Genomic DNA, 24,548 nt, shown 5'->3' on the forward strand with positions numbered 1-24,548 from the left:
AAGAGAAGCAGGCCAGAAGAACTTAAGCCAGCATTATTTGCTGATAATGGCTCAATTTTTATGTGGTTAAGATCTCAACAAACATTTGAATATAAATTATGGCTCCAGAACAGATCTGTCCCAGTGGTTGGTATTTTGGGGCCTGATGCTTAAATCATGTGTTCCAAAGAGGAGGGGGTGATGTCAGTGAAGAGCATTCCCAGCAACGTGCTGCAAGAGTGAGGAGGAATATCACCGAAGCACCTTGTAATTTGTTTGTGTCACTCACAGTTGGAAAATGGTTTCTTTCTGATGCAGCTAGATCTCCCCCAGAGCCCTCTTGTACAGCCCACCAGTTGCAGTCACAGTGTCACTTGCTGGTTTGATGCATTTCTTCCTGTTTCCTAGAGTGAAATCTGAAGCGATTGTTGCCCGACGAGAACCTAAAGAAGAGGTGGAGGATGTAAGCAGCTATCTCTGTACAGAATTGGTATATTACATTACTAAAATGCCTGCGGGGAAAGGGGGTTTATATGGCTATTCTGTAATACCTGATATAAGGTTCTTGAGATGTAGACTGATCTGTCTTTCATAGAATCATAGGTTGGAAAAGACCTCCAAGATCATCCAGTCCAACCAGCCACCTGCCACCAATATTTCCCCACTAAATCGTGTCCCCTAGTACAACATTGAAATGTTTCTTGAACGTTTCTTTGTTAATGATGAGAGCAAAGCTGCTGAACTGCAAGTTGTTGCTGTGCAGTTACCTTTGCGTATAACTTGCAAACTGTAGTTTGGCAAAGATCAGCAGCTGACAGTGACAATGCAGTGCACAGTGTGGTTTCAAAACACCAATGTTTGAGCAGCGCCCAGCTCAGCCCCTCTCCATTTTACCTGGTTTCCCTCAGTTTGGAATGACAGCCTAGTGTGTGGTGTGCCTTCTCACAAGGTCTAGAGAAACTCAGGGTTCCCCAGAAGAGCTAGTCTCATGTTGGCAGTGAAGCTGTAAACCTTGAGGACTTTGTGCAGTGAAACTCAGGTTTTACAGCCAGCTTTTCAGCAGTAACTGCCTTCTTTTCCTAGTTCTGTCATATCCAGTCTTGCAGTGTTGTTTTTCTCCTTTTTACTTTTACAGAAGCCAGTACTGCCTATTACAGAGTACAGGCAGAGAAGGCTCAGATTCTGTCTTCCTGTTTTGGCTGAGTTTGAGGCTTTTCAGCAAAGTGCACTGTATTAAAAAAAAATAAAGCAAACCAGAGAGTAAGAGAGTTATCCTCTGTAAATGTCTCCTCTGCTAGGGTTGGAAATCAGAGTCATAGATTCATATAATGGCTTTGTTTGGAAGGGATGTTAGAGATCATCTAGTTCCAATCTCCCTGAGCTTGCCAACCACTAAATCAGGCGCTAGATCAGGTTGCTCAGGGCCCTGTCCAACCTGGCCTTGAAGACAAATTAGATACATTCCATTTTAATATTACTGTGTTCTTCCTTTGTAAAAAGCATAGTACAAAGTTCAATTCTAGCCTAGTTCTCCTGACTTAACTGAGGTGAAATTACTCTGTTGAGAATGTAGGTAGACAGGAAAATTTTCAGGTTGTGCTTGTGAAATGCTGCAGCCACGTTTGCCTTCATTGGAAAGCCAAATTTTGTCACCAAGGTGGAAAAGGTCGTTCTTTAGTTTTGTGTGCCCTGTGCCTTTACCAGTGCGTACTAACAGAATGCCTTCTTCCTAGCCCTCTAGAGGGGGGAGATAACATTACCTTCTGCTCTCTGCTGCTTGTAACTGAATTTGCTACTGAATGTTTTTCACTAAAACTTTGGTTTCCAAACTTTATGGACCAATGGACGACTGTCTCAACTCTCAAAATCTCTTGCAGATTACCAAAGCACCTAAATGGCAATGTTCCCTGGGCAGGGTCCTCAATTTGGTGGTGGTTCTAGTTCTACTTTCCCTGGGTTTTCAGAACACTCAGATGTCCATGGGCCATAGTTTGGAGATCATTTGTCTGGAATTAGCACCTCGTATGGGAATTGGGGGAGGGGGGAGGTAATCAGTCAGAGAAGGAAGAACACTAACCAGTATGTCTTTCTGTCTCCTGACTTGCCCTGTACTAACATCAATCCCCTTCCATCTTTTGTTGGCTGAAGCAGTGCTCCTCCCCTCTGCAGGACAACATTCCCATAGCTCAGCGCCGACGCTTCACCCGCGTGGAAATGGCCCGGGTTCTGATGGAGCGCAATCAATACAAAGAGAGGTTGATGGAGCTCCAGGAGGCTGTCAGGTGGACTGAGATGATCAGGTGAGGATGGATGTTGGTGCAACATCCATTTAGGACAGAGCCTAGTCATGCTGGACCTTTTGCTTTTAGCCTTAATGCCCTTAACAAGATATGGGAGATGTGCTGAATATTTTCTAAACTAGATTCTTCTCATACCTAATCAGTTCTCTCTTATTCCTGTGCCTGGGCTGCAAATCAAGAGTTACCATTACTATTTGGAGACACTGGACAGTTGTTTCTCTTGCTAGTTTCTTGTGTGCTAATTAAGTTCGGAGAAGCTGTAGGGAAAAGGTTTGCTTCTAATTACTGAGTTCATTTGGTGGTGGCGTAAAATGACTGTAATGCTGGGGTTTGGGTTAGGATTAGGGTTTATAATTACCAGACTGATACTGTGGCAATGATACTGCAGAAGGGAGTTGATAAAGCACTGAATTGGGAACACTTATTTGCACTTTGTGTTAACATTGAAGTATAAAGCAATTGGGTGTCCTTTCATTACAATGACTGCATCTCATCTTCTCTGTGTTTTGAAACATTGTTAAAATGAATTCTGAGTTGTGACATGGCTTCCTTGATGCAAACGGCCTGCTGGTTGGTTGAATTTTAGGTTGGTTGGCAGAAATTTGGGTAAAAGATGCTGAAATTAAATTGATTCTCTTGTATTTGTCCTTAGAGCTTCCCGTGAGCACCCATCCGTCCAGGAGAAGAAGAAGTCCACCATCTGGCAGTTGTAAGTTCTTTGGTGGTCTGTGTGAGATGAAGAAAATGGAGAATGTTGCCATACTCTTAGTAGACTCTTCCTCTCACGTTAATGACAAGTCAACTGAAACTATTGTTAGCTGAACCCTTTTGCTTCCAAGGGCTTTCTTTGTCCTTAGTGAAGCTAAAATCAGATCTGAACATCCCTCTCAGTTTTGCTTTACAAGCTGAGAAGAGTTCTGCTTGCCCTGGGAAGGAAACATGTACACTCAGAATCAGTTTTGATAAAGGAGGTTTTTCAGAAGGTACCTGTTTTTGAGAGCTAAAAACACCTTATGTTGATCAAACAGAAGTAGGGCAGTTTTCATGGGGGCTCAGAGCTCCTGCTGGCACCCCTGTTGTCTATTGAGGTATGTTGTATCCCCGGGCTCCTTTTCTCATATTTGTTGGCCTTTTCCTGTCCCTAGCTTCAGCCGACTGTTCAGTTCCTCCTCAAGTCCCCCACCAGCAAAGAGGACCTACCCATCCGTGAACATCCACTACAAGTCTCCAACCACAGCAGGGTTCAGCCAGCGACGCAGTCACACCATGTGCCAGATCTCCTCAGGCAGCCGCACCCTGGAGTTCTTCCCTGAAGAGTGAGTTACATGCTGTGTCCCAGGCCGGGTCCCCCAACTCTCCCAACTAGCACTTAAAATAAGCTGTTTTCCACTGGAAAAAAAAAAAATGTCTGTGTGGTGTTAACTCATTGATTACTGCATGGATAGGCTCAGCAAACTGGCAGCAACTTTGTTCTCCAAAAGTACAACTGCTGTGGCTTTCTAGGCTGTGATGGTTCATATCAGCAGACACCACTTTTGGCCTCAGGGTTGGCCATGGCCCTGGTTGTGCCCTTGTATTTGCAGATTATGGGAGAGAATGAAGTAGGGCTTTTGTGGTAGTGTGTGGCAGCACTGGGACGATGATGGGCTGGGGACAGTCTTGCCCAACTCTATTGACCAAAACCTCAAGTGAAGACAGAAGTTCTCTCAACAGCACATTTCTGTTTCAATATTTGGTTTTAATTTTCCTATAAAAAAAAAACAAACCCTCTAAATATTGCTACTGCAGAGTTTTCTCTGTCTTTTTTTCTCTCTTCTGTTCTTTACATGACTTTAGATGGATATGTTCTACAACTACGAAGTTGTACAGTCTGTACGTGCTGTGTTTTTGTGGAAGGATTTTGGAGAATGGGGTGATAAACTGCTTCAACATCTGCAGTATGAAGTTTTTACTGGAAAGCCAGTAACTCAGGAGTATGCAGATTTTCTGTAGGAAAAAAATAATCTTTAGAAGAGTGAATTTATTCTTTATAGATGCCCACTGCTTTTGGGCGTTCTTCTGTTCTTCTTATCTGGTTACCATATTGTAGCCATTGTGTGGTTTCTGAGGGCATTTTGATACTACATGAAGTGATGTGACTAACAGCTGCTCGAAGCTATTTTCTCATCCTCTCTCCAAGGGAAGAAGCGTGTGCTGGGAAGCGTTTTGTCTTTGGGGTTTGTTTTAAGTAGTACATTTTTAAAGCATATTTTAAAATTGCACTTTAAGTGTAATGATTTAAGTGTAGCTTAATTTTTGAAGTATGTAAGTTTGATGGGATTTATTTTAAGAACATGAGTCATTCCGTCTGTGGAGATGTTTGGCCTGGATTTTTTTTTGTTGCTGTTTTTCATACCTTGGAATGATTCTCTAAAAACCTATTGAGAGCTGGAACTGATATTCAAACAACCCTTGTTTATATTAAAACGCATCCTAAGAGCTGAGTGATGTTTCATCTTACCTTTGCCAAAACTGAATTCATTGTGTTGAAACCAACAGTTTCAACAGCAAGTAGTGCATATTTTCCCTGTCAGCAAAGTTTAAAATAGACAGAAAAATAAATAGTTGAACATAATGTAGGAGGGAAGAAATCAAAACGCATTCCTCGTGGAGACATTAGGTCAGGAAACTGTAACAGCTAAGCAGAAATGGATAGAATCTTATAGGTAGTCATATGGAAGGTTGATTCTGTGTCTGAAGGGCTCGTGGAAGACTGAAGTGGAGATGATGATGGTTTGGCCTGTCGCATCATTCAGGTAACAAGAAATTAGAGGTTAGGGTTGCCTAGGGCTGTCTGCTTCAAAACAGTTTTTCTCTCGTTTCCTGCATCTCTTTTTCTCCTTGTGCAAAGATGGACTGATGCTGCCTTGTACTCTTAGACTTTTTGTCTGAATTTCCTCTCCCTGTTAAGGGACAGCAGTCCCTTCACCTTCTGCCTGTGTTTTTAACCCCAGACTGGGAAGTAATGCTATTTCTTCTCTCCTCAGTGACTGCACGTCCTCAGCACGCCGTGAGCAGAAGCGGGAGCAGTACCGCCAGGTCCGGGAGCACGTGCGGAACGATGACGGGCGGCTGCAGGCCTGCGGCTGGAGTCTCCCTGCCAAGTACAAGCAGGTAGGTACCATCCCCAGAGAGCCAGAGGGGGAGTAGACTTCGTCCCTCTTAGTGAAACTGTGAAGACCTGGCTCTCCCACTGCTAACCTTAGCCATAATGGTTAAATATTCCAGTTGAGGTATCACGTGCATGGTAGTTTTCTGCATGATGATTGCAAGCACAGAATAAATGATTTTATTCTGTATCTCCACCAAAGTCCACAGGAGAGAATTTTTGTTTTTGAAGGTACTGAGGGAACCTGGCCTAGAACAACAGCAGCCACTTGTTGTCTGAAGTCCAGTCCTTATTTTCATTTCCTTCATTATTATAATTGAGTTTCAACATCAGCTATTTTATTTATGCTATGAGAACTCTACTAGTTGTTTAGTTTAAAAATCAAATGCAGTACAGTTTGTTCTCCTCATCAGTAAAACAAACAAAAAAAAGTCATCAGCCTCATTTGTTGGCCTATGGCTCATTTAATTCTACTCAAAAATCACCTGAAAAAGGAGTGCTGTGAAATTGAATGCATTTCAGGCCATGATGGAGAAGAATGCCAGAGTTCTGCCTCTGCACAGGGAGTGTACTCTAACAAAACCTTTGTCTTTTGTCAGTGCAGCATACAGCCTTAGCTGGCCATACCTGGGACACCGTGCCATGGTGGGAATAATAATCTCTCAAGTTCCCATCCCTGTAGGAAGGGACGCTTTCATACATGGTGTCAGATGAAGCAATAACTGCTATTGGCAACCACCTCTGAGGCGAAGAAGCTTGGTTCTGCCGTGTTGGTTCGAGCTCTGGCAGTGCCCCAGTCTGGTGTTTATGCCCTGGTACTGTCTTTTCGGTTTTCTCTTCCTCACAGCTGAGCCCCAATGGTGGTCAGGAAGATACTCGCATGAAAAATGTCCCTGTGCCTGTGTATTGTCGCCCACTTGTAGAGAAGGACCCAACCATGAAGGTATGTTGCCATTGCATACCATTCCAGTACAGGAAGGGGCATGGAGTAAACAGACTTTGGTTGCTAAATATGCAAATTTTATGGCAATCTGCATTTTTTCATTCCAAATCCTATCTTCTGCTTCTTTTTTGGAAATAGTAGTTTCTAGTATATGTGGCCTCTCCTACATAATTATCAGCTGATTCTCAGTGCCAGGTCCCACATTTGACTTACATATTTTGTTGTTTTTTTTCCAAGGCATCTCTTCCATAATATCAGCAACACTTTATACTTATTCATAAGGCTCTTGTTAAGACTCTTATAGATATAATACAAAGCAGTGTAAAAATTCATGAAAAGGAGCAGGTTGAAGCAAAAACACATTTCATCACACTTCCTTTGAGTTCCACCATTGATCAGGAATCACTGGTAACAGACCAAAATCAGCTAAGGGAGTCTTCTGGGAAGCTGTGTCTATCAACACTAGAATATTTTCAGTACAATTGCAGATAAGAATAAATGACCCTCTTTCTGTAAGTAGCATGTTTATCTGCTGTAACTAGTTGTTTCCAAATGAGCAGTCTGTCATTAACTTCACCAAGATTTAGAGCTGGTTTTTAGACTTCATTATGATGCTTAAACTGTAAGAACATTTTTATGCTATTTATTGTTCTGGTAGGTTGGTGTGATTTTTGGATCATGTTCCATTCAGTACATTTCCTCTACAAGTTTTGCTGGCATAGTTCCCTGAACAGATCTCTGAGATCAGACAAGCACTGATTTTAGGCTAATGGATATATGAGAAAGCAAAAGCATACAGGGATGGGAAGGAGCACTGTGGGCCAGAAGTGCATTGTCTGTGCATCCTCAGCTGAGCGGTTGCTGTCCACTTTGGTTGAGTACAGTGCTTCTTCCTGTACCCCAGACTAGTTAGAAGCAACTGCCATGTCCTGCTCACTTTGCTGCATTGCCTTAGGAACACCAGAGGAGGACAGAGGATGTTTCAGAAGCCCGTTCTTAATTATGTATCAGATTTCTTATATTTATTTTCTTTAAATGTTAGGGTCTGTTAAAAATCATAATGATTTTTTGTGAGGTTGCAGAGGTCCTTTTTCTTATCTCAACTTAGTCTGACTGGGTCTTCTAGCAGAAATCAACAAGATCTATTGTTTCCACTTCAGTGTTTTAGGTGTTTGATATTTGCACACAGTCTGCTTAGGATTCCATTTCTGTTGTTTAGCTGTGGTGTGCAGCTGGAGTCAATCTCATGGGATGGAGACCTTTGGAGCAGGAGTCTGGGAATGGGCAGAAACTGGATCCTGGACGGGATCCTCTCACCTGTGATCGGGAAGTGGAGGGTGAGAACAACAAAAGTAACCACACATCTCCTGAAAAGAAAAAGGTCAGATTTTTTTTTTTCCTCCAGTGTTATTTCTCATTCCATCTCCTATGTGCCCTCTCTCTCTCTCTGCACTATCTTTGAAATATGCCATGCAATGCTCTGAGTGAAGTCCTCTGCTGTCACTACTGTTGTAGTCTTTCAGAGGCATTGTCTATTTGGGGAGGGTTGGCGGGGTTCTCTTACGCAGGAGCTCTTCTGAAATTTGGAATACATCATCTAGGATGGAATTTTCCAATGTCAGTTTTCGAAATGTTTGGAATTCTGAAAAAATTTCTAATAATGATAGGTAAGGACCAATGGGGATGTTAGGAAGTGTACCGAGTCTTCCTCAGTATAAATTAAAAAGAAAACCACACAAAACCAAACAACAGGAAATGCTTTAAGAAGAACATAGACATGGTAAAGTCCATGAGTTCATTTGGTTCATAAAGTGAAGCTCTTGAGATTTATTGCAGATCTGTTTTTTTAATGTTGTCTTAAGCGTTTTTTTAAGACCCAAGCTATTCTTATAGAGTACAGATATACATATATACAGATGGTACAACATTTTATCCTTCCTGGTTTATGGATTTTTTTTTGCAGCTGTCTCACAGTGTCTGTGATCAGCTTGGTTATGCTGGCAGCTTGAGCACGTCCCAGCTTCATGGTATTCTGTCTAAAGTTCAGTGATATTAATCAGATATCTCAGAAATCAATGGCTGAGTTCCCCTGGCCCTAGAAGCTGCACAGGATTTTGGCCACTCTTCCAGATACAAGTGAGGCAATGTGAAGAAAATTTGCATTGCTCCTGTTGCACCAGTTAGGAAGAGAGTGGGATCTTTGGAGCTGGTGTTGTGATCTTTGCATGCCCAAATGTTGCCAAGCAAGAATATGCTCAGTCTGATCTGAGGGGAGCACTGATTCTGCCTGTGTTCTCTCTCCTGAAGGCAAAGGAGTTCCATGAAATGGATGCCACATCTAGTCGTGTCTGGATCCTCACCAGCACGCTGTCAACAAGTAAAGTTGTAATCATCGATGCCAATCAGCCTGGCACAGTGGTGGACCAGTTCACTGTCTGCAATGCTCATGTGCTCTGCATCTCTAGCATCCCTGGTAAGTAGGGTCCCGCCACTGGCTGTGGTCTGCACAAGGTCACCACCTGCTCAGCTAAGGAGTGACAAATGTAGCATCCTCACTTCAGAATTAGCCTTTGGAAGCTGCTGCATTCTGTAATTGTCCCTCAAAACCGTAACTCCAGAGCTTGCCTTCTTGTAAGTAGAATCTTGTGGAGATTCTTCACTTCTGAGTGTTTTGTAAATGATTCCTTTGGCATGCAAAGGATGACTCTTGGGAGGAGGAGTGAGCCTTGCTCAGGTTTGGGAGGGCTCTGTAGCTGGCCTGGTTGTTGACACTAGGAATGAGGGGATTCGCCACAGTTCTGGCTGATGCTGTGGTCCCTCCCTGGCACTAGTGAACCCTGAGTATCAGCGTCCAACCATATGGTGACCTCAAGACTACTGGGATGTGTAGGTTGGCAGTGACTGCTAGATTTATGGGAGAATCTGTTCTTTGCCCTTCAGCGGCCAGTGAGAGTGATTATCCTCCAGGAGAGATCTTTCTGGAGGGAGATGTAAATCCTGAAGAGTCGTCTGGAACAGATGGTGTCTTGGCAGGAATCACTCTGGTGGGCTGTGCAACCCGCTGCAATGTGCCGCGAAGTAACTGCTCCTCGCGTGGTGACACACCTGTGCTGGACAAGGGACAGAGTGAGTTTTGGAATATAAAACCTAATGGCAGTCGGTAATAGCTAGTTCCATGTGATCTTCTGGTCTCACAGCTGCATCCTTCTGTCCCTGACTTAACTACTTCAGAGATTTCAAGAAGTTTCTTAATGCAGTACATGAAGTCCAAAGCCCGTTTGGTACTTTTCCATGTAGAGCCATCCTTTTCTGAGTGATCTGCAGCCTAGTTGTGGGGCTAGTACAGCAGAATATTTTGAGCAGGTGATGTTAGCCCTCCTAAATCTCCTTCTGTTCTAATTACTTTCTCCTCTCACCCGTGTCTTCAAGTCACATAAGCCTTTATGAAAATTCAATAATGCTGTTGCTGATTACATACTGCAGTAGGTAGCCGTGGAGAACTTCAGATGTTCTGTTAGTCTTGGGTGATACCTCACTGGAAAATTGCCTCTATTTCCCTCCCGGAGCAGCTGGTTTGATTGCAATTTACAAATAAGGATAAAGTGAAAGAAATTAAAACGTGATCTCTTTCTAGCTAGCTTTCAGCTCAGTCCCCCTGCCCTTTGTGCATCTCACACTGTTCTTTGTATTTTAGGTGAAGTGGCCACTGTCTGCAATGGGAAGATCAACCAATCTCAATCTACAGAGGAGGCAACAGAAGCTACAGAGGTGCCAGAGAATGGTACAAGTGAGACAGAGCCTGTTCAAGCCCGGCCTGGACCCCTCACAGAGCACGTGTTTACAGACCCAGTCCCTGTACAGGCAGCTCTTCGGCAGAACGGGTAGGTTGTCTGGGGCCAGTGCATCCCTTCAGTTACTGCCAGCTCTGTTCTCATAAGCTGTTATGAGAGCAAGCATGATCTTCTGATAAAGCGTCAAACTTATTTCAATTTTGTGTCCAAATAGCATTACAGATGGAATGATGAGGGGAGGAAGAAATAAAATAAATGCGGTTCAGGCAGCAGCAGATTGTCTCAGCTGTTAAAGAGCAATTCTCAGTGAGAATTCAGACATGGTGTTGAGGCAGATCTTCCAAAATACACATGCACTTAATGTTGATACCAGAGGGGCTTTTTGATCCATGTGTGATCATTTGTTCGTTTCAGCAGTAACTCTGAAGTGCTGTAAAGCTGATGAAGAAAGCATAGTCACTGCCCCAGAATTCTTGAAATAAATGTGCCCGATGCAATGGGCTGAGGAGTTGTTCTGAGCAAGTTCTGCAGGAGCTGGAAATGAACAGAAATTGTTAGAGAAAGCTACTGCCGAACGCTAAGTTAATCTCTTTGGCCATAAAGTAATGGCTGTTTGTTTTGGCAAGGGATGGGAAAGGAAATTTTGCATATTCAGGAGTCAAGCAACTGAAAAATACTGAGGGGAGGGATGTGCTGTGTGAGTACAAGTGCCCTTATCTGCTTGCGCAGTGCCAGCCTGTGAGTGCAGATGAGCGTTCTGTGCATTACAGTTTAAAGCCTCTAACAATCTTCCTTTGCCCCTTAAGGGAGAATGGGCAGCTGAAGACAGAGTCAAGCACAGCACTGCCAGATCAGGAGCTGAATGGGGATGCTGCTGGAACATGCACCAGTGCTGCCCCCACCATGTGGCTGGGAGCGCAGAATGGCTGGTAGGTTCCCCTTAGGCGGGCAGATTGCTCTGCCTTGGTTGTCCTCTGGTCTCTAATTTTCATGTCCTTACACATCCGGTTTGCTTTTTGTTTCTGAAGTAGGTATACATTACTGTTTCTGAGTCCTCAGCTCATCACGGGTGCTGTGACTTCACCTCACTGTGCACATTCCTGTCCTACCAGAGGAAAAAATTAAGGCCTGGTTGGTGTTCAGATGTGGGGCCTTGCTGCTAACTCTCCCTGATTTGTCCTTTATCCCAGGCTTTACGTGCACTCCGCTGTATCTAACTGGAAGAAGTGTCTGCACTCAATAAAGCTAAAGGACTCTGTGCTGAGTCTAGTGTAAGTACACGCACCAAGGGACACTGAGGGAGGATGCTCAGTCCCTAAGCAGTATCTTCCATGGGGGTGGTAGTTCTTTGTCAGTCATCTCTTTTCTTACTCTTCAGTGCATTGATTTGTCAGGAAAGTTTTCTGAAGCCAGAAGGTACTACAGTGTATTGACAGTATCAGGAGGATATAAGTGGGAAGGACAAAAGGGAAATTTGAGAAGGGTGTAAATAGGGTGGAATTTGTTGAAACCGATGGAGTTGATAGTGTGGAAGAGAAGTTAAACTCAACAGGAAATTGTTCGACTACTCATAAGGTAGGAGGCAGGACTCTCAGCCCTTACAGAACATTCCTGCAAGTGCTAAACTGAATGGGAATTCTGGAGAAAACGTAACAGTGGTTTGCCTGGGTATCAGAAAGGGATTAAGTCCTTTTCTGCCACGGTTTTTATGATTTTTCCTTTCCTGTGGTTTCAGGCATGTGAAAGGAAGGGTCCTCGTTGCTCTGGCAGATGGAACACTGGCCATATTCCACCGAGGAGAAGGTACGGATTAACGTAATAAAGAAAAAACAAGCTGATTAAGACTGTGGCAATTATTTAAATGGTATTCCAAGTCAAGAAAGAAAGGTGCTAGATTGCCAGAGTACAAACACATGGTTAACATGCATAGCTATTATACACCTGTAACCCTTATCCTGAAACGTCTCCATACATGTTGGAGCGTATTCCAACGTCATTTCCTGAGGTTTTCTGAAGAGAAAAATTGTGTAAAAGTGCAATGTAGCATAGGTGGAATGAATGCAATGTGCCTAGGAGCACAGTTGCCGTGCAGGTGTTTGAGGCATGTTTGATGAGATTAGTGCATTTAGACCATAACCAGTATTACTGGGCATTCACAAATCAGCTGTGCAGTGCGTGCAAAGCTAATTGGGAGCTCCCAGCAGCTCCGAGAGGCGGTGCCTGAGCAGATCATCTGTGCAGTGCACGTACACCTGCTGCTTTCCAGGGAAGTTAGAATCTGTGTGAATAGTGGAATTGGTCTCTGTGTATGCAGAAAGACAGAGCTAGGATTTTCTGGAAGCCTGAAAGTCCCCGACAAATAGAGCCTTCACATTGCACCTGGCCAGCTCTTCTCGTGGAAAAAAAAGATGATGTCTGAGTAAACTGATGTGCCTTAATCCTGTCATTTCAAGATATTTTTTTGAATTCTGTATTTCTTGTCGTCTTTGCTGCTGTAGATATTGTTTCTCTATAACTTCAGCAGTTCCTGAGCTGTGATCATACCCTACAGCACATGGGAATTTGCAAATTGTGAATAATGTTAGCTTATAAAGCATTTATTTCTCAGTTGTTCATTGGGTAAGAGTTTATCAACCAGATATTCTGGTTCTGTGCAATCTCGTTTTCGATTCAGGCTTTCTCATGAGTTTAAGCCTGGCCATTGACACGTACTGAATGTTCCCATCAGAAATACGATAATGCTTCATCACCTAGAGGCAAAAGACAGCGTTTGTCTGATGAGGTAGCAAATAAGAACAAGAGAAGAAATATCTGATTCCTTATCCTGGATTTGAGACTTCACAGAAGTCGTGTTGTCTGTCTGTGATATGAGACAGCCTCACCATAAAGGACTGTGTGCTCCATTTGCTTTTAAGTTTCCATAGAGTCTTGTTAGCTTGTCTTTCTTCTTCCCTTCTGGTTTTGTTGTACTTGTTCAGGAAGACTGTTCACTTCATACAGTAAAAGGATGTTTAAATTAGCCTGAGCTGGAGAGCTTTTAGCCTACAAAACTAAGCTTTATTGTCACATGCGTGGTAACTATAAGGCTGTGCCTGAAGCAGTGTTCTCTGCTGACGGGGAGTTCGCAAACATCAGCAAGATCAGCTTTTAAGTATCAGCTAGGCCTTGTATACCTAGATATAAATGGAACGGCTGAGATGCATCTTTCCCCGCTTGTTTTTCACCTTAGATCGTCAGTGGGATCTCAGTAATTACCACCTGATGGACCTTGGTCATACTCACCATTCTATCCGCTGCATGGCTGTTGTGTATGACAGAGTCTGGTGTGGCTACAAGAACAAAATCCATGTTATTCAACCTAAGACAATGCAGATTGAGGTAAGAGAGCAAATGTGTGCGTGTATGCATGCAGATACTCTTGTTTATTCTTCTATCTATTTTCTACTGCAGAGTATGAAAATACAGAACTTACTTGTTGTCAGTGCTGGCTGTGGATGAAAACTATCACACTGTCAGTTGGGGTTATCTGGAGAGCCAATCTGCCAGAGGGGTATTTATTCCTTCCTCCTGTGGCAGAGCTTAAATCTTAGGAAAAGTCTGATCTGAGCACTCTTTGCCTTTGTTAGTGAGGCCCTGGGGCCACATGCTGTACAAGCATGTGTCCATGCATTACAGCTGCCTTCGTGTATAGTCTAAAACTTCTCCATCTGCAGGCACTGTGGCATGAAGGAAGAATAAGTCAGCAAGTCCAAGTGGTTCCACTTGTCTAATTAAAAAAAAAAAGGTAAAAGATACTCTAAAAAAGATACTCAGAACCTTTTGGTTGAAACGTTTGCTTAGTGCAGTGGTGCTTGTTCAAACATACTTAACAGCGTTTGGAGTAATTTATTCATAGGGAGAAGTGCTGAAACTGAAGTTGACGTTCGTGAGCCAAAGCAGCAAATCTTCAGAATTTCTTTTGGAGCTGTTGGTTTCTAAATGTTTTTGCTCCCAAGGCGGCCTGCAAAGATTTTAATACTTTCTGTGGAGCTGCTACTATGTGCCATGAAACTCATCATTTGAAACAAGGGACTGTCTGTACCCTGTATTGAACTGCTGAAGTCATATGCTCTTGGAACAAGTTCAGAGGAGGCCACCAAGATGATCAGAGGGCTGGAGCACTTCTCCTGTGAAGAAAGACTGAGGGAACTGGGCTTGTTTAGTTTGGAGAAGAGAAGGCTCCGAGGAGACCTCATTGTGGCCTTCCAATACTTGAAGAGAGCGTGTAAACAGGAGGGGGATCGATTGTTCACGAGAGTGGATAGCGATAGGAACAAGGGGGAATGGTTTTAAACTGAGACAGGAGATTTAGGTTAGATATTAGGAGGAAGTTTTTCACACAGAGGGTGGTGACGCACTGGAACAGGTTGCCTGGGGGGTTGTGGATGCCCCGTCCCTGGAGGCATTCAAGGCCAGGCTGGACGTGGCTCTGGGCAGCCTGGTCTGGTGGTTGGCGACCCTGCACTCAGCAGGGGGGTTGAAACTCGATCTTTGAGGTCCTTTTCAATTCTGTGATGTGGCATTAATACATTTTGTCTAAGGCCTTTGAAACCCAAACAAACAATCTCAGTTAAGGAAAATAGAATATGTGTGTAGATCATTGAAGACCTTCAGTGAACTCACATTGCTCTACTTATGTGGCATTTCAGAAATCCTTTGATGCCCACCCTCGGCGCGAGAGCCAGGTGCGGCAGCTGGCGTGGATTGGAGATGGAGTGTGGGTTTCCATCCGCCTGGATTCCACCCTGAGGCTTTACCATGCCCACAGCCATCAGCATCTGCAGGACGTTGACATCGAACCTTATGTCAGCAAGATGCTAGGTGAGGCAGCAGGGGTCGTCTCTCGGCGGTCTGTTGCTTACTGAGATCGGGGAGAAATGAAAATTCATTAGCAGACCTTGCCCAGAAGTCATGCAGTCTTAACTGACGCTTCCATTCTTGTGCGTGCTTACAGGTACTGGAAAACTGGGCTTCTCGTTTGTACGGATTACAGCCCTGCTCATCGCTGGCAATCGTCTCTGGGTGGGAACAGGGAATGGTGTTGTCATCTCCATTCCACTGACTGAGAGTAAGTGACATTTGTCAGAGATTTTTCTGCGTCCCCCTGAAAAGAGCAGTGCTTCGGTGTGTTCTTGGTGCATCGTGGCACATGGCTCTGGTGGGCTGATACTTTCTGGACATTTTTACTCTGAACCTGACAAAGTGTTCAGAGAGAAGAGGAGGAGAGCCCTGAGTATGAGTGACCCAGACCTCGATTTAACTCTTCTTTAGTTATGGAATGAAGTGTTCAGCTGAATGGGTTTAAACTGTTTAAATCCAAATGGAGATTTATTACTGTTCCTTTTCAGTTCAGTTGAAGGTTTATTTGGGCACCAGTGACATCTCTACCCTCTGTACAGTCTTCTCTTCTGAGGGTGACCTTGACAGAGCAGACTGATGTGAGCTGATTTTGTACCTACTGGGAAGCAAGAGAAACAAAGTGCTGGGAGCTGCTGCAGGTCTCCACAAGGAGGAGGCTGGGGGATGAGAAGTCACCAGGAAGATCTCCCTGGAAATTTTTATCTGGTGTAGACATCTAAGCATCTCCATGAGAGTATTTTGCAGAACTTGACCTTAGAAAAAGCTTCATTTTCTCAAATTAGAGTTCATTTTTTATTAGTCAGGTAGAAATCAGTATCTTAAGACAAGCCCAGTAGCAGCAGTTGTTAAAAGGCGTATCTCTAGCACTGGAAGTTTAATTGAAGTAAGCCAGTTCTGTACCTGCCAGCCATCATCTAATTTTTCGTAGTGTAAGGTCTGTTTCAAAATATAATGGGGAAGTAGGACTTGAGGCTGACTGCAGCTCCTTTCTGTGGAAAGCAGTGAGATGTACATTTTCTCATTAGTGCTGGCAGGAAAGCTGAGGATCGAATGGCTCTTGGGTAAAAGGGGCAAACCTGTTGCAGTTTTCCTGGAAGTCAGAGTTGAAGTTGTCTCCTCTAAGCCTGCTGGTTACCCCAGGGACTGACACTGCTGCCATAACTCCAATTTAAGCTTGTTCCCTGCTGTAAACCAGTTGCATTATCTTTTGGTGTTTCTGTAAAAATGCGATAAGCTGTAAACTGTCACTAGAAACTTCAGCAATAGATCTTTGTGACCAAGGACCTTCATCTGTCTCAGATACTACATTTGTCTTTGTAAGATAAGAGTAAAACGAGCAAGAACAGTGTTGGTATAAACTACTCAAGCCCGTAGCTCATGTGGTTTCTCCAAGTATATACGTTTCTGTTGCTACCTGAATTTTCTCCCAGTAATTCACCTTTTTCTTCTCTCCCATCCTGCCTGTCTCTTCCCGTGCCCCTTTGTGTTCCTACTCCTTGCCTCTACCTAGCTGTAGTCCTCCACCGAGGCCAACTCCTTGGGCTCCGGGGTAAGTCCATTGCCTCCTTCCTTCAGCTTTCACTTCTGCACCCGCTCACCTTTGCAGTCACTTCCCTACCCTTCCATCCTGCCATTCAGCTCTCCCCATCCATTTTTCCTCATCTCTTTCATTTTAAGTTAGTCACCTGAGAAAAGTGACCAGAGACAATAATGTAAATGCCATAATTTACCACGGCCTGAAACGTTTTCATCTATCTCATCAGCCATCCCTCTGCTTTTCGTGTCAAGAGTACTTCACTATATCATACTATACAGTACTGCCTTTCTGGTAGGCCAGCTCTGAGATGGGGGCTGTGAGGATTTACTTGTTCAGCTCCAGGAAGCTGGAGCACACTGTTCTTCCAAGGTCATCCTTGGTCAGCCTTGGTTTTCCAAGGATGCTTCTCACATCAGTTTCCAGGCCAGTGGTAGTAAGTGCTGTGGCACCTGGCAGCTGCGGCTAGTCAGCCAACACTTAAAAAGAGGAACTTGGATGAATGCTGAGAATTGTTTGGTTTTGTGTCAGTTGAAGCAAGGTCTGAGTTCACTGTTCAGATTTATACTTGCCTCAGCATTTCTAGGATCAGAAAGTATTTCTCCTGTGGCTGTCCAGAAACATTGGTGCATCTCTTCTTCCTTTTAAAGCCTCTGATACTGGTCCCTGTGAGAAGCCAGACACTGAGCTGGAAGAGCCCTGTCTACTGGAGCTCAGCCAGTTCTGGCTGCTCTCAGTAAACCAAAGCACAGAGGTGCAGAAAGCTTTCATCCCAGGGATCTTCCCCCTGCACACACTGATTGTCATTCTTCCATCCAAATATTTGTACTTACCTCAGTGTTCCATCGCAAGTCTGCTAGGTAAGAACCTCCTTTGTTCCTGAGCCTCTTAATAACTGAAAGCCAGTGCAAGCCAACATACAGAGCTACAGATAGTAAGTAAGCAATTCATTTCTCTCTGTAAGTAAACAGGAAGTGAAAGCCTTCTGATTCTAGTACTGTTTGTTTTACTGATGTGGGTACATGCAGAAGGAAAGCATTTCCTGCCCTGATCTCTGAGCACTGCTCTCTTCCATGGTGAGTGGAAGCTTTCCCACCCCAAGAGCCCAGGCCTGAAAGATGCATGCCTCTGAGCTCACCTTGAAGTCCTTGGGGACTGTGGATGTTGAATATCTTTTTGATGTTCATTGCTTGAGTAGCTGATCTTCTAAATCAAGGACTAAGGAAGGACTAGCTCCACTGCTGCGACACTTGCTGGGCTGAGAGGCCTCTGCCAGACACAGAGGCTGCTTTCAGCAACCTGTGCACTCACAGCTTGGCATGAGCAAAGGACTTGATTTGGAAGTGGAGCAACTTCAGTTCCCAAAATAGCAGTAGATCTCCGGGTGTATAGAGGACAAGAGTCTTGGGTACAGTGGGTACATTTGCTTATATTACCAAGTGCCAGAGGCTGATCCAGGGACAGTAAGTGACTTCTGAAGGGTGGACAGGATTGTTCCTGGAGAAGAGACCTTCACTGGGGCACCCCAGAGGCTTTGTCTCTTGTGCCTTAGGGTCGCTCTTGTCCACCACCACTGGGGATGTGTGTATGCATCATCACTAACAGCCAAATCTTAAAAAAAAAGTTGCTTGTTACTATGAGTGGATGTAACCAGACTAACAGAGAGGGACCATATAGTCTAATGGGGTCTCCTCCATTATGGGGATGGGATGCCATCTAGAGGGGCATAGACAGGCTGAGCAGTGGCCCCTCAAGAACCTCATGAGGTTCAACAAATCCAAGTGCAAGATCTGCACCTGGGGCAAGGCAACATCCACTACCAATACAAGCTGGGGATGTAAGGATGGAGCACAGCCCTGCTGAAAAAGACCTGGGGGTACTGGTGGATGGCAGCAAGACGTGAGCCAGCACGGTGCCTTTGCAGCCCAGAAAGCCAACCAGATCCTGGGCTGCAATCCAAAGCAGCACGGCCAGCAGGGCAAGGGAGGGGATCCTGCTCCTCTGCTCTGTGCTGTGAGACCTCACCTAGAGCACTGTGTCCTGATGGGGAGCTCTCAGTACAGGAGAGACATGGAGCTGCTGGAGCGTGTCAAAAATGATGCAAGAGATGGAACAGCTCTCCTGTGGGACAGGCTGAGAGAGCTGGGGCTGTGCGGCCTGAAGAAGAGAAGGCTGCGAGGTGACCTGAGAGCAGCCTTCAGTATCTAAAGGGGAGTGACAGGAAGAATGGGGACAGGCTCTTAGCAGGGTCTGTGGTGACAGAACAAGGGGAAATGGCTTCAAGCTCAAAGAGGGGAGATTTCCTCTGGGTATAAGGGAAAAAGTCTTTTACAGTGAGGGTCATGAGGCATGGGAACAGGTTGCCCAGAGTTGTGGTGGATGCCCCATCCCTGGAGACTTTCAAGGCGAGGCTGGATCAGGCCCTGGGCAACCTGACCGAGCTGTGGTGTCCCTGTGCATTGCAAGGAGTTGGACTAGATGGCCTTCAGAGGTCCCTTCCAGCTTTCAGGACTCTATGATTGTAACCCTTACATAATTCTGGGCTCAGTTCTAGGGCCTGTTGTGTTCAGTATTTTATCAGTGATCTGGATGCAGGACTGGAGCGCATCCTCAGCACATTTGCTGATAGCACTCAACTAGGAGGTGCTGTTGACTTGCTGGAGGGATGAGAAACCTTGCAGAGGGCTCTAGATAGACAGAGCATTGGGCAAGGAACAACAGCATGAAGTTCAGCAAAGGAAAGTGCCAAGTTCTGCACCCAGGATGGAGCGATGCTGGACACAGGCAGAGCTTGGGAGATGAGTGGCTGAAGTGCAGCTCAGCAAAAAGGGATCTGGGTGGTGACAGCAGGTTCAGTGTGAGCCAGCAGTGTGCCCTGGCATTAAGAGAGCAAACTGCATTTTGGGATGTATTAAACACAGCATGGCCAGCAGGACAAAACAGGTGATTCTCCTGCTATACTTTGTGTTGGTGCGGTCTCACTTCGAATATTTTGTGCATTTCTGGGCTCCACAATATAAAAAGGATGTTAAGGTACTGGAAAGCATCCAGAGGAGGGCAGCAAAGCTGGTAATGGGACTGGGAGGCATGTGCTGTGAGGAGAGGCTGGGGGCATTGGGATGTCTGATCTGGAGAACAGGAGGCCGGAGGTGACCTCTCTGCTCTGCAGCTCCCTGAGCAGGGGAAGCAGAGGGAGGTGCAGTGCTCGGCTCCTGGGAGCCAAGGACAGCGTGTGTGGGAGCAGCCCAGAGCTGTGCCAGGGGAGGTTCAGACTGGGAATCAGGAAGAATCTCTTTACTGTGAGGGTAAGGCAATGCTGGAGCAGGCTTCTTAGAGGTGGGTGCTGCCCCATGCCTGTCAGTGTTGAAGAGATGTTTGACTGATGTATTGAGATGCCCTCAGTCAAATGCTTTAAGTTTTGATTAGCCCCTAAGCAGTGAGGCAGTTGGAGGAGATGATCGTTGAAGGTCCTTCCAGGTGAACCATTTTATTCTCTAAGACCTTAAAAGAGATTTGAACCCATAAAGGTTTTCCTTCATGGCTCATGAGTTTTCTCTTTGATTGAACCCCTTCTGTAAATGGGGCCAAAACTATCACTAACAATGTTCCTTCTCCTGTCCCTAGCCAACAAGACCTCACCCACCTCTGGAGAGGGCAGCCGCTCTGGTGGGGTCATCCATGTGTACGGTGATGACAACAGCGACAAATCTGCCAGCAGTTTTATTCCCTACTGCTCCATGGCTCAAGCACAGCTCTGCTTCCATGGTCACCGCGATGCTGTCAAGTTCTTTGTCTCTGTGCCTGGTAAGGATGAGCACAGCCCTTTCTCATGAGGATCTGGTAGTGCTGTCCATTCTGAGGCAGGAGTGTAGGCTGACCTGCAGCTGAAGGCTGCCTGTTCCATTTCTAGCACTTGGAGATCACTGTGGCTCAGACACTGAGAGCTCAAACTGCAGTGTCTTCCAGATTTCAGCAGTGGAAGGAATTGGCCTGCTCAGTCATGTTTGTCTGTGAGAGTGCCTGAGGGCTGAGCAGAGGCACTGATGGCTCCTCTGTCCTGTCCCAGGCAATGTCCTAGCAACCTTGAATGGGAGCGTGTTGGACAGCCCCTCAGAGAACCCCAGCACAGCAGCCACAGAGACTGAGGGGCAGAAGCTGAAGAATGTCCTGGTGCTGAGTGGAGGAGAAGGGTACATTGATTTCCGGATCGGTGAGTGCCTGCAGTGAGTGGGGGGTGTGGAATGGGAAGGGGTGCAGGGGAATGATTTGTGGAGGAGAGGGATCACTGCTGTGGAAGAAGAAATCTGAAAAGCAAGGCTGTTTTTCTCCTACCTCCTGCTGTGGTGGCAGATAGCAAGTATTTTCCTTGCACAGCACGAGGCTGCCAAACCTTGCCCCTGTCTGTGCCATTGGCTCCAAACGCTGCTGTCCCCCTGGAGTCACCTGTGCTGCTCTGGGGCACTCGGTTGTAAACACTGGTTTCCCCAAACAGAAGGTGGGTTTTCCCTTCAGCTGGAGACAGTTTGTTCCATTCACAGAAGCCTACTTCAGAAAAGCACCGTACTGTTATAAATGTTCTGCAGGCGTACAGGGAGGTCTCAGCTCCTGCTGCCTGTTGTCAGACTGCAGAGACTGTAGCATGGATATTCAACTCCTCTGAACAATTCCAGGGCAGTGTAGCTTGGGATTTTCTTTCCAGCCTTTTTTTACTCTGCTTTCTATCTTCAGGGGATGGAGAAGATGATGAGACAGAAGAGAATGCAGGAGATGCCACCCAGGTGAAGCCAGTACTTTCTAAGGCAGAAAGGAGCCACATTATCGTGTGGCAGGTATCCTATATCCCAGAGTGAGAATTTCTCCGTTCCTACCAATGTAATTGTCCCTGTTCCCACCTGAATGCCACGATGTACATACAGAACACCTGCATTATACCTACTGCTGGAAACCGACCCCAGACAACTGCAGCGGCTCCTGCCTCGGACTGTGACCCCCTTGTAACCTCTGAACTTGCAGCTTTCATCTTGGGCCCATGAGCTTTCAGCGTGGTTGGATTATTGTTCTGCTCTGGAGCTGGTGTCTACAAGGAGAGAAATGGCAGCGCATGGATAAAGTGAAGCTTGGAGCCAGAGCTGTGCTAAAGCTTTGCCTGGGGCCGGGGAGCTGGGCGGGTGGTGGGTCTGGTTCTCCAGCAGGTTGCCTTGCTCCCACCTGCATGAGAAGTAGTACGGCACCCCGGCGTTCCCCGCCAAAGCAGTGATGGAGAATCACAACTCCTATGGCACCCCAGAAGAAATCCTTCGTAATTCCACAGTGGACTTTCCACCTTATCCACTATGCACAGAGTACACCTGAGCACAGAATAGTATCCCACAGACTGACAGCAGCCAGGTCCAAGGAGCCTTCAATAGAAAGGAGTGTCGAGGTTTGGGAAGCACTTCTGCTGTTTGGCTGGAGAAGGTGGCAGGGCCATTAGTGCGGGGAACACATCCTCCAGGCTTGCAGATGGAAAGTCTCCCTCCTTTTCTGCTGCTGTTACCGTAGCAGTGGTGTGCTGGGCGACTGCATGTGTCCAGAGAGGATTGTTTGGTAGCCTCAGGTGGGCGACTGGTGTTTGACTGGGGAGGCCATGGGGACTTTGGAAACTACGGTAACAAAGAGGTACTGGAACCTTGTTATTTAAAAGGGGGAAAAGGAAGCAATATTTTAACTCCCTCTTCCAAAAAACGCCAAGCAGAAAAGAATTCTGAAGTTCATTCTTTTTGTGAGCCTGAAAGCTTTAGGAGAAAGCTATCTCTGCATAGCAATTGTTGGCTTTTAAAATACAGGCGACGGCAGATAACGTTGGTGTGCTGTGGATTCTGCATTAACACGCTGAGAGTTGGTCCCAACCTGGGAAGGGCTGGCATCCTGCTGGAAGGAGGTGGCTGTTTTCCTTCATACAGTGGCTGTCAGCTTAGGAAAGTCTGTGTAGGTGCAGTCAAGGTGTACAGGCTGTCTCTTGCCTGAGGTCACACAGATAAGGGAACTGAGGCCAGATCTCCCAGCTCCTTTTACCTAATGTCACAAGCAGTGGCTGACTTGATTAGTAAGTAGTTTGAAAAGCTGGACCTTTGTGACTCCTGAAAAGAGTGACAGCCTCTCAGAGAAATTCTGACTGCGCTCCTTGTGCAAGCTGTGTGTCCTGCTTATAGGAGAAGCAGCACAAAGTGCAGCCAGGGAGAGCAGTTTTAAGCTCCGTATTCAAAGCATGGCAGCTCTAGATGTAGAGGCAGTGGTTTGTGTTTCCTTTCTGACAGTCGCAACAGTCCTTCCTCTACAAAGGCAAGTTGTTAGCAATGAATTTAGAAGATCCTGGTGGCTGTCTCGTTGGTTTCCTGAGCTGTGCAGCACTCCAGGTCTCCCAGGGATGTCCACCTCCATCTCTGGGGAATGTGACCTCTGCTTGTTGGTGTGGTCTGCAGCTGTTCGTGTGCTGCAGGCACACAGCGTTCCCTGGGGAAGCTTTAACATCTGTCCTCGTTCAGCAGCACTGAAATGCTTTTTGGATCCACAGCTCAGAAAAGGCTGGGGCACACGGTTCCCATCCAGGGAGGCAGGAGGATGCACCCAGAGAGCAGAGGCCTCAGCCACCAGAGTACGGGGCCACAGCGCTGCCTGCACGGCCTGTGAGCAGCTGGTGACGTGCAGGCCCACACCGCTCCATGCAGAGGTAGGGAACACCCAGACTGTATCCTTAAGCCAGCAGCGTGCCAGGAGCTGTGGTTTGCAGAATCAGCCAAATGCAAAGAGCCACTCAACATAGAGGGGAACATTTGAGAGGAAACCTCTCCCTGGGGCAGTGCTGACCGTGCCGCACTGCTGGTTCACTTGCCCAGAAAGCTTTCTGCTAGAACAAGCTCTTTGGGTCACAGCACAGGGTGCAATAATACATATTTAGACAGCAGATTCCACAGACATCTAACAGTTACGTAGAGCCAGGAAAATGTCATCATTTGGTCTCATTTAATGGCAAATCCAATTCTTTAGGTCTGTCGAGCCTTCAGCATAAAAATACAGAATTGCAACGTTCTTACCTCTTACAGTTTGTTCTCGATCTGGTTTTAGCAGCAAAAGTGACAATATTCAGTCTTCTGTCACCCCCTGGTCCACGGCAACATAAGGAAACCATTCTCGGGCCTCTGCCAACAGGTTCCTTCCCAGTTTGGTGCCTGGTTTCCTCCAAGAGAAGCACACGTGTCAGAGGGGTGGCTCCAGCTAAGCAGAGCCTGCCCCTGCTGTCAGCTCCTGTCGGGATGTGGTGGCTGCTGGGCAGCAAGGTGAGAACTGACTGGCTTCAACACACTTCCCTGTCATATCTCCACTGTGATGTATGTAAAGTATCTTGTATGTTACAAAAGGATTTTAAAAAGTGTCTTAAGGCCTGTAAACTCCGCTGTTTGGTCTGAAGATGGCATTCTGTAAAGAGACCGCTGTATGAATACGTTCCCATGCTTTTTTCCCTATGCTATCAAACAACAAACCATATCTGTTCTGTATGTAATAAATGTGTTAACATCAGCAAGTGCCAGTATGTCTTGTTCCTGGAAAGGTCACTGGGATTTCTGCTCAGCCTTTAATAACATCGTGACACGTAAAATGATGGGAATGGCACCCATTCAGCAATTAGCAAATGAGATGTGTGTTGCTCACTGTTTGACCAGGAGATGCTGGTCCTACAAGCCATGTGCCCTGAAGCCAGTGCTTCTCCCAGTGTCAGAAATGAAAGTCAGAAAAGGACCCTTCAGCTGCAGGCTGCCCATGCCTGTCCCTGTGGGGTCCCCTTCAGATGAGCTGGGGGCTCAGCCATCAGTTCCCTGCCACTATCAGGTGGGAGTTCACAAAGTGCAATAGGAATGGTGACATCCAAAGCTAAAGAAAGTGAGCTCATGCATGGCTGTTCCCCATCCCAGCAGCA

The 24,548-nt window shown here is 45.9% G+C and overlaps 1 protein-coding gene across 21 annotated transcripts in view; it reads left to right on the plus strand.

Moving 5' to 3' along the window:
- The window catches only part of MAPK8IP3 (mitogen-activated protein kinase 8 interacting protein 3), a 76,156-nt gene extending 52,001 nt beyond the window's left edge, over nucleotides 1–24,155 (plus strand). For 6 of the 21 annotated variants that reach the window (XM_021411896.1, XM_021411901.1, XM_021411900.1 and 3 more), the window contains 20 exons: nucleotides 388–469; nucleotides 2,128–2,279; nucleotides 2,932–2,988; nucleotides 3,425–3,595; nucleotides 5,306–5,432; nucleotides 6,275–6,370; nucleotides 7,590–7,751; nucleotides 8,678–8,843; nucleotides 9,311–9,496; nucleotides 10,065–10,251; nucleotides 10,968–11,090; nucleotides 11,352–11,432; nucleotides 11,897–11,964; nucleotides 13,391–13,539; nucleotides 14,850–15,021; nucleotides 15,155–15,268; nucleotides 16,571–16,609; nucleotides 20,219–20,398; nucleotides 20,661–20,804; nucleotides 21,323–24,155. In XM_021411896.1, the coding sequence (XP_021267571.1) occupies nucleotides 388–469; nucleotides 2,128–2,279; nucleotides 2,932–2,988; nucleotides 3,425–3,595; nucleotides 5,306–5,432; nucleotides 6,275–6,370; nucleotides 7,590–7,751; nucleotides 8,678–8,843; nucleotides 9,311–9,496; nucleotides 10,065–10,251; nucleotides 10,968–11,090; nucleotides 11,352–11,432; nucleotides 11,897–11,964; nucleotides 13,391–13,539; nucleotides 14,850–15,021; nucleotides 15,155–15,268; nucleotides 16,571–16,609; nucleotides 20,219–20,398; nucleotides 20,661–20,804; nucleotides 21,323–21,444 (2,578 nt within the window). In that variant the 3' untranslated portion in view covers nucleotides 21,445–24,155. The remainder of the gene's footprint in view (nucleotides 1–387; nucleotides 470–2,127; nucleotides 2,280–2,931; nucleotides 2,989–3,424; nucleotides 3,596–5,305; nucleotides 5,433–6,274; nucleotides 6,371–7,589; nucleotides 7,752–8,677; nucleotides 8,844–9,310; nucleotides 9,497–10,064; nucleotides 10,252–10,967; nucleotides 11,091–11,351; nucleotides 11,433–11,896; nucleotides 11,965–13,390; nucleotides 13,540–14,849; nucleotides 15,022–15,154; nucleotides 15,269–16,570; nucleotides 16,610–20,218; nucleotides 20,399–20,660; nucleotides 20,805–21,322) is intronic. The other 15 variants (XM_021411915.1, XM_021411902.1, XM_021411908.1 and 12 more) reach the window with 10 other exon arrangements.

The sequence above is a fragment of the Numida meleagris genome, chromosome 13 (genome assembly GCF_002078875.1).
Source record: "Numida meleagris isolate 19003 breed g44 Domestic line chromosome 13, NumMel1.0, whole genome shotgun sequence".
Classification (NCBI taxonomy): domain Eukaryota; kingdom Metazoa; phylum Chordata; class Aves; order Galliformes; family Numididae; genus Numida; species Numida meleagris.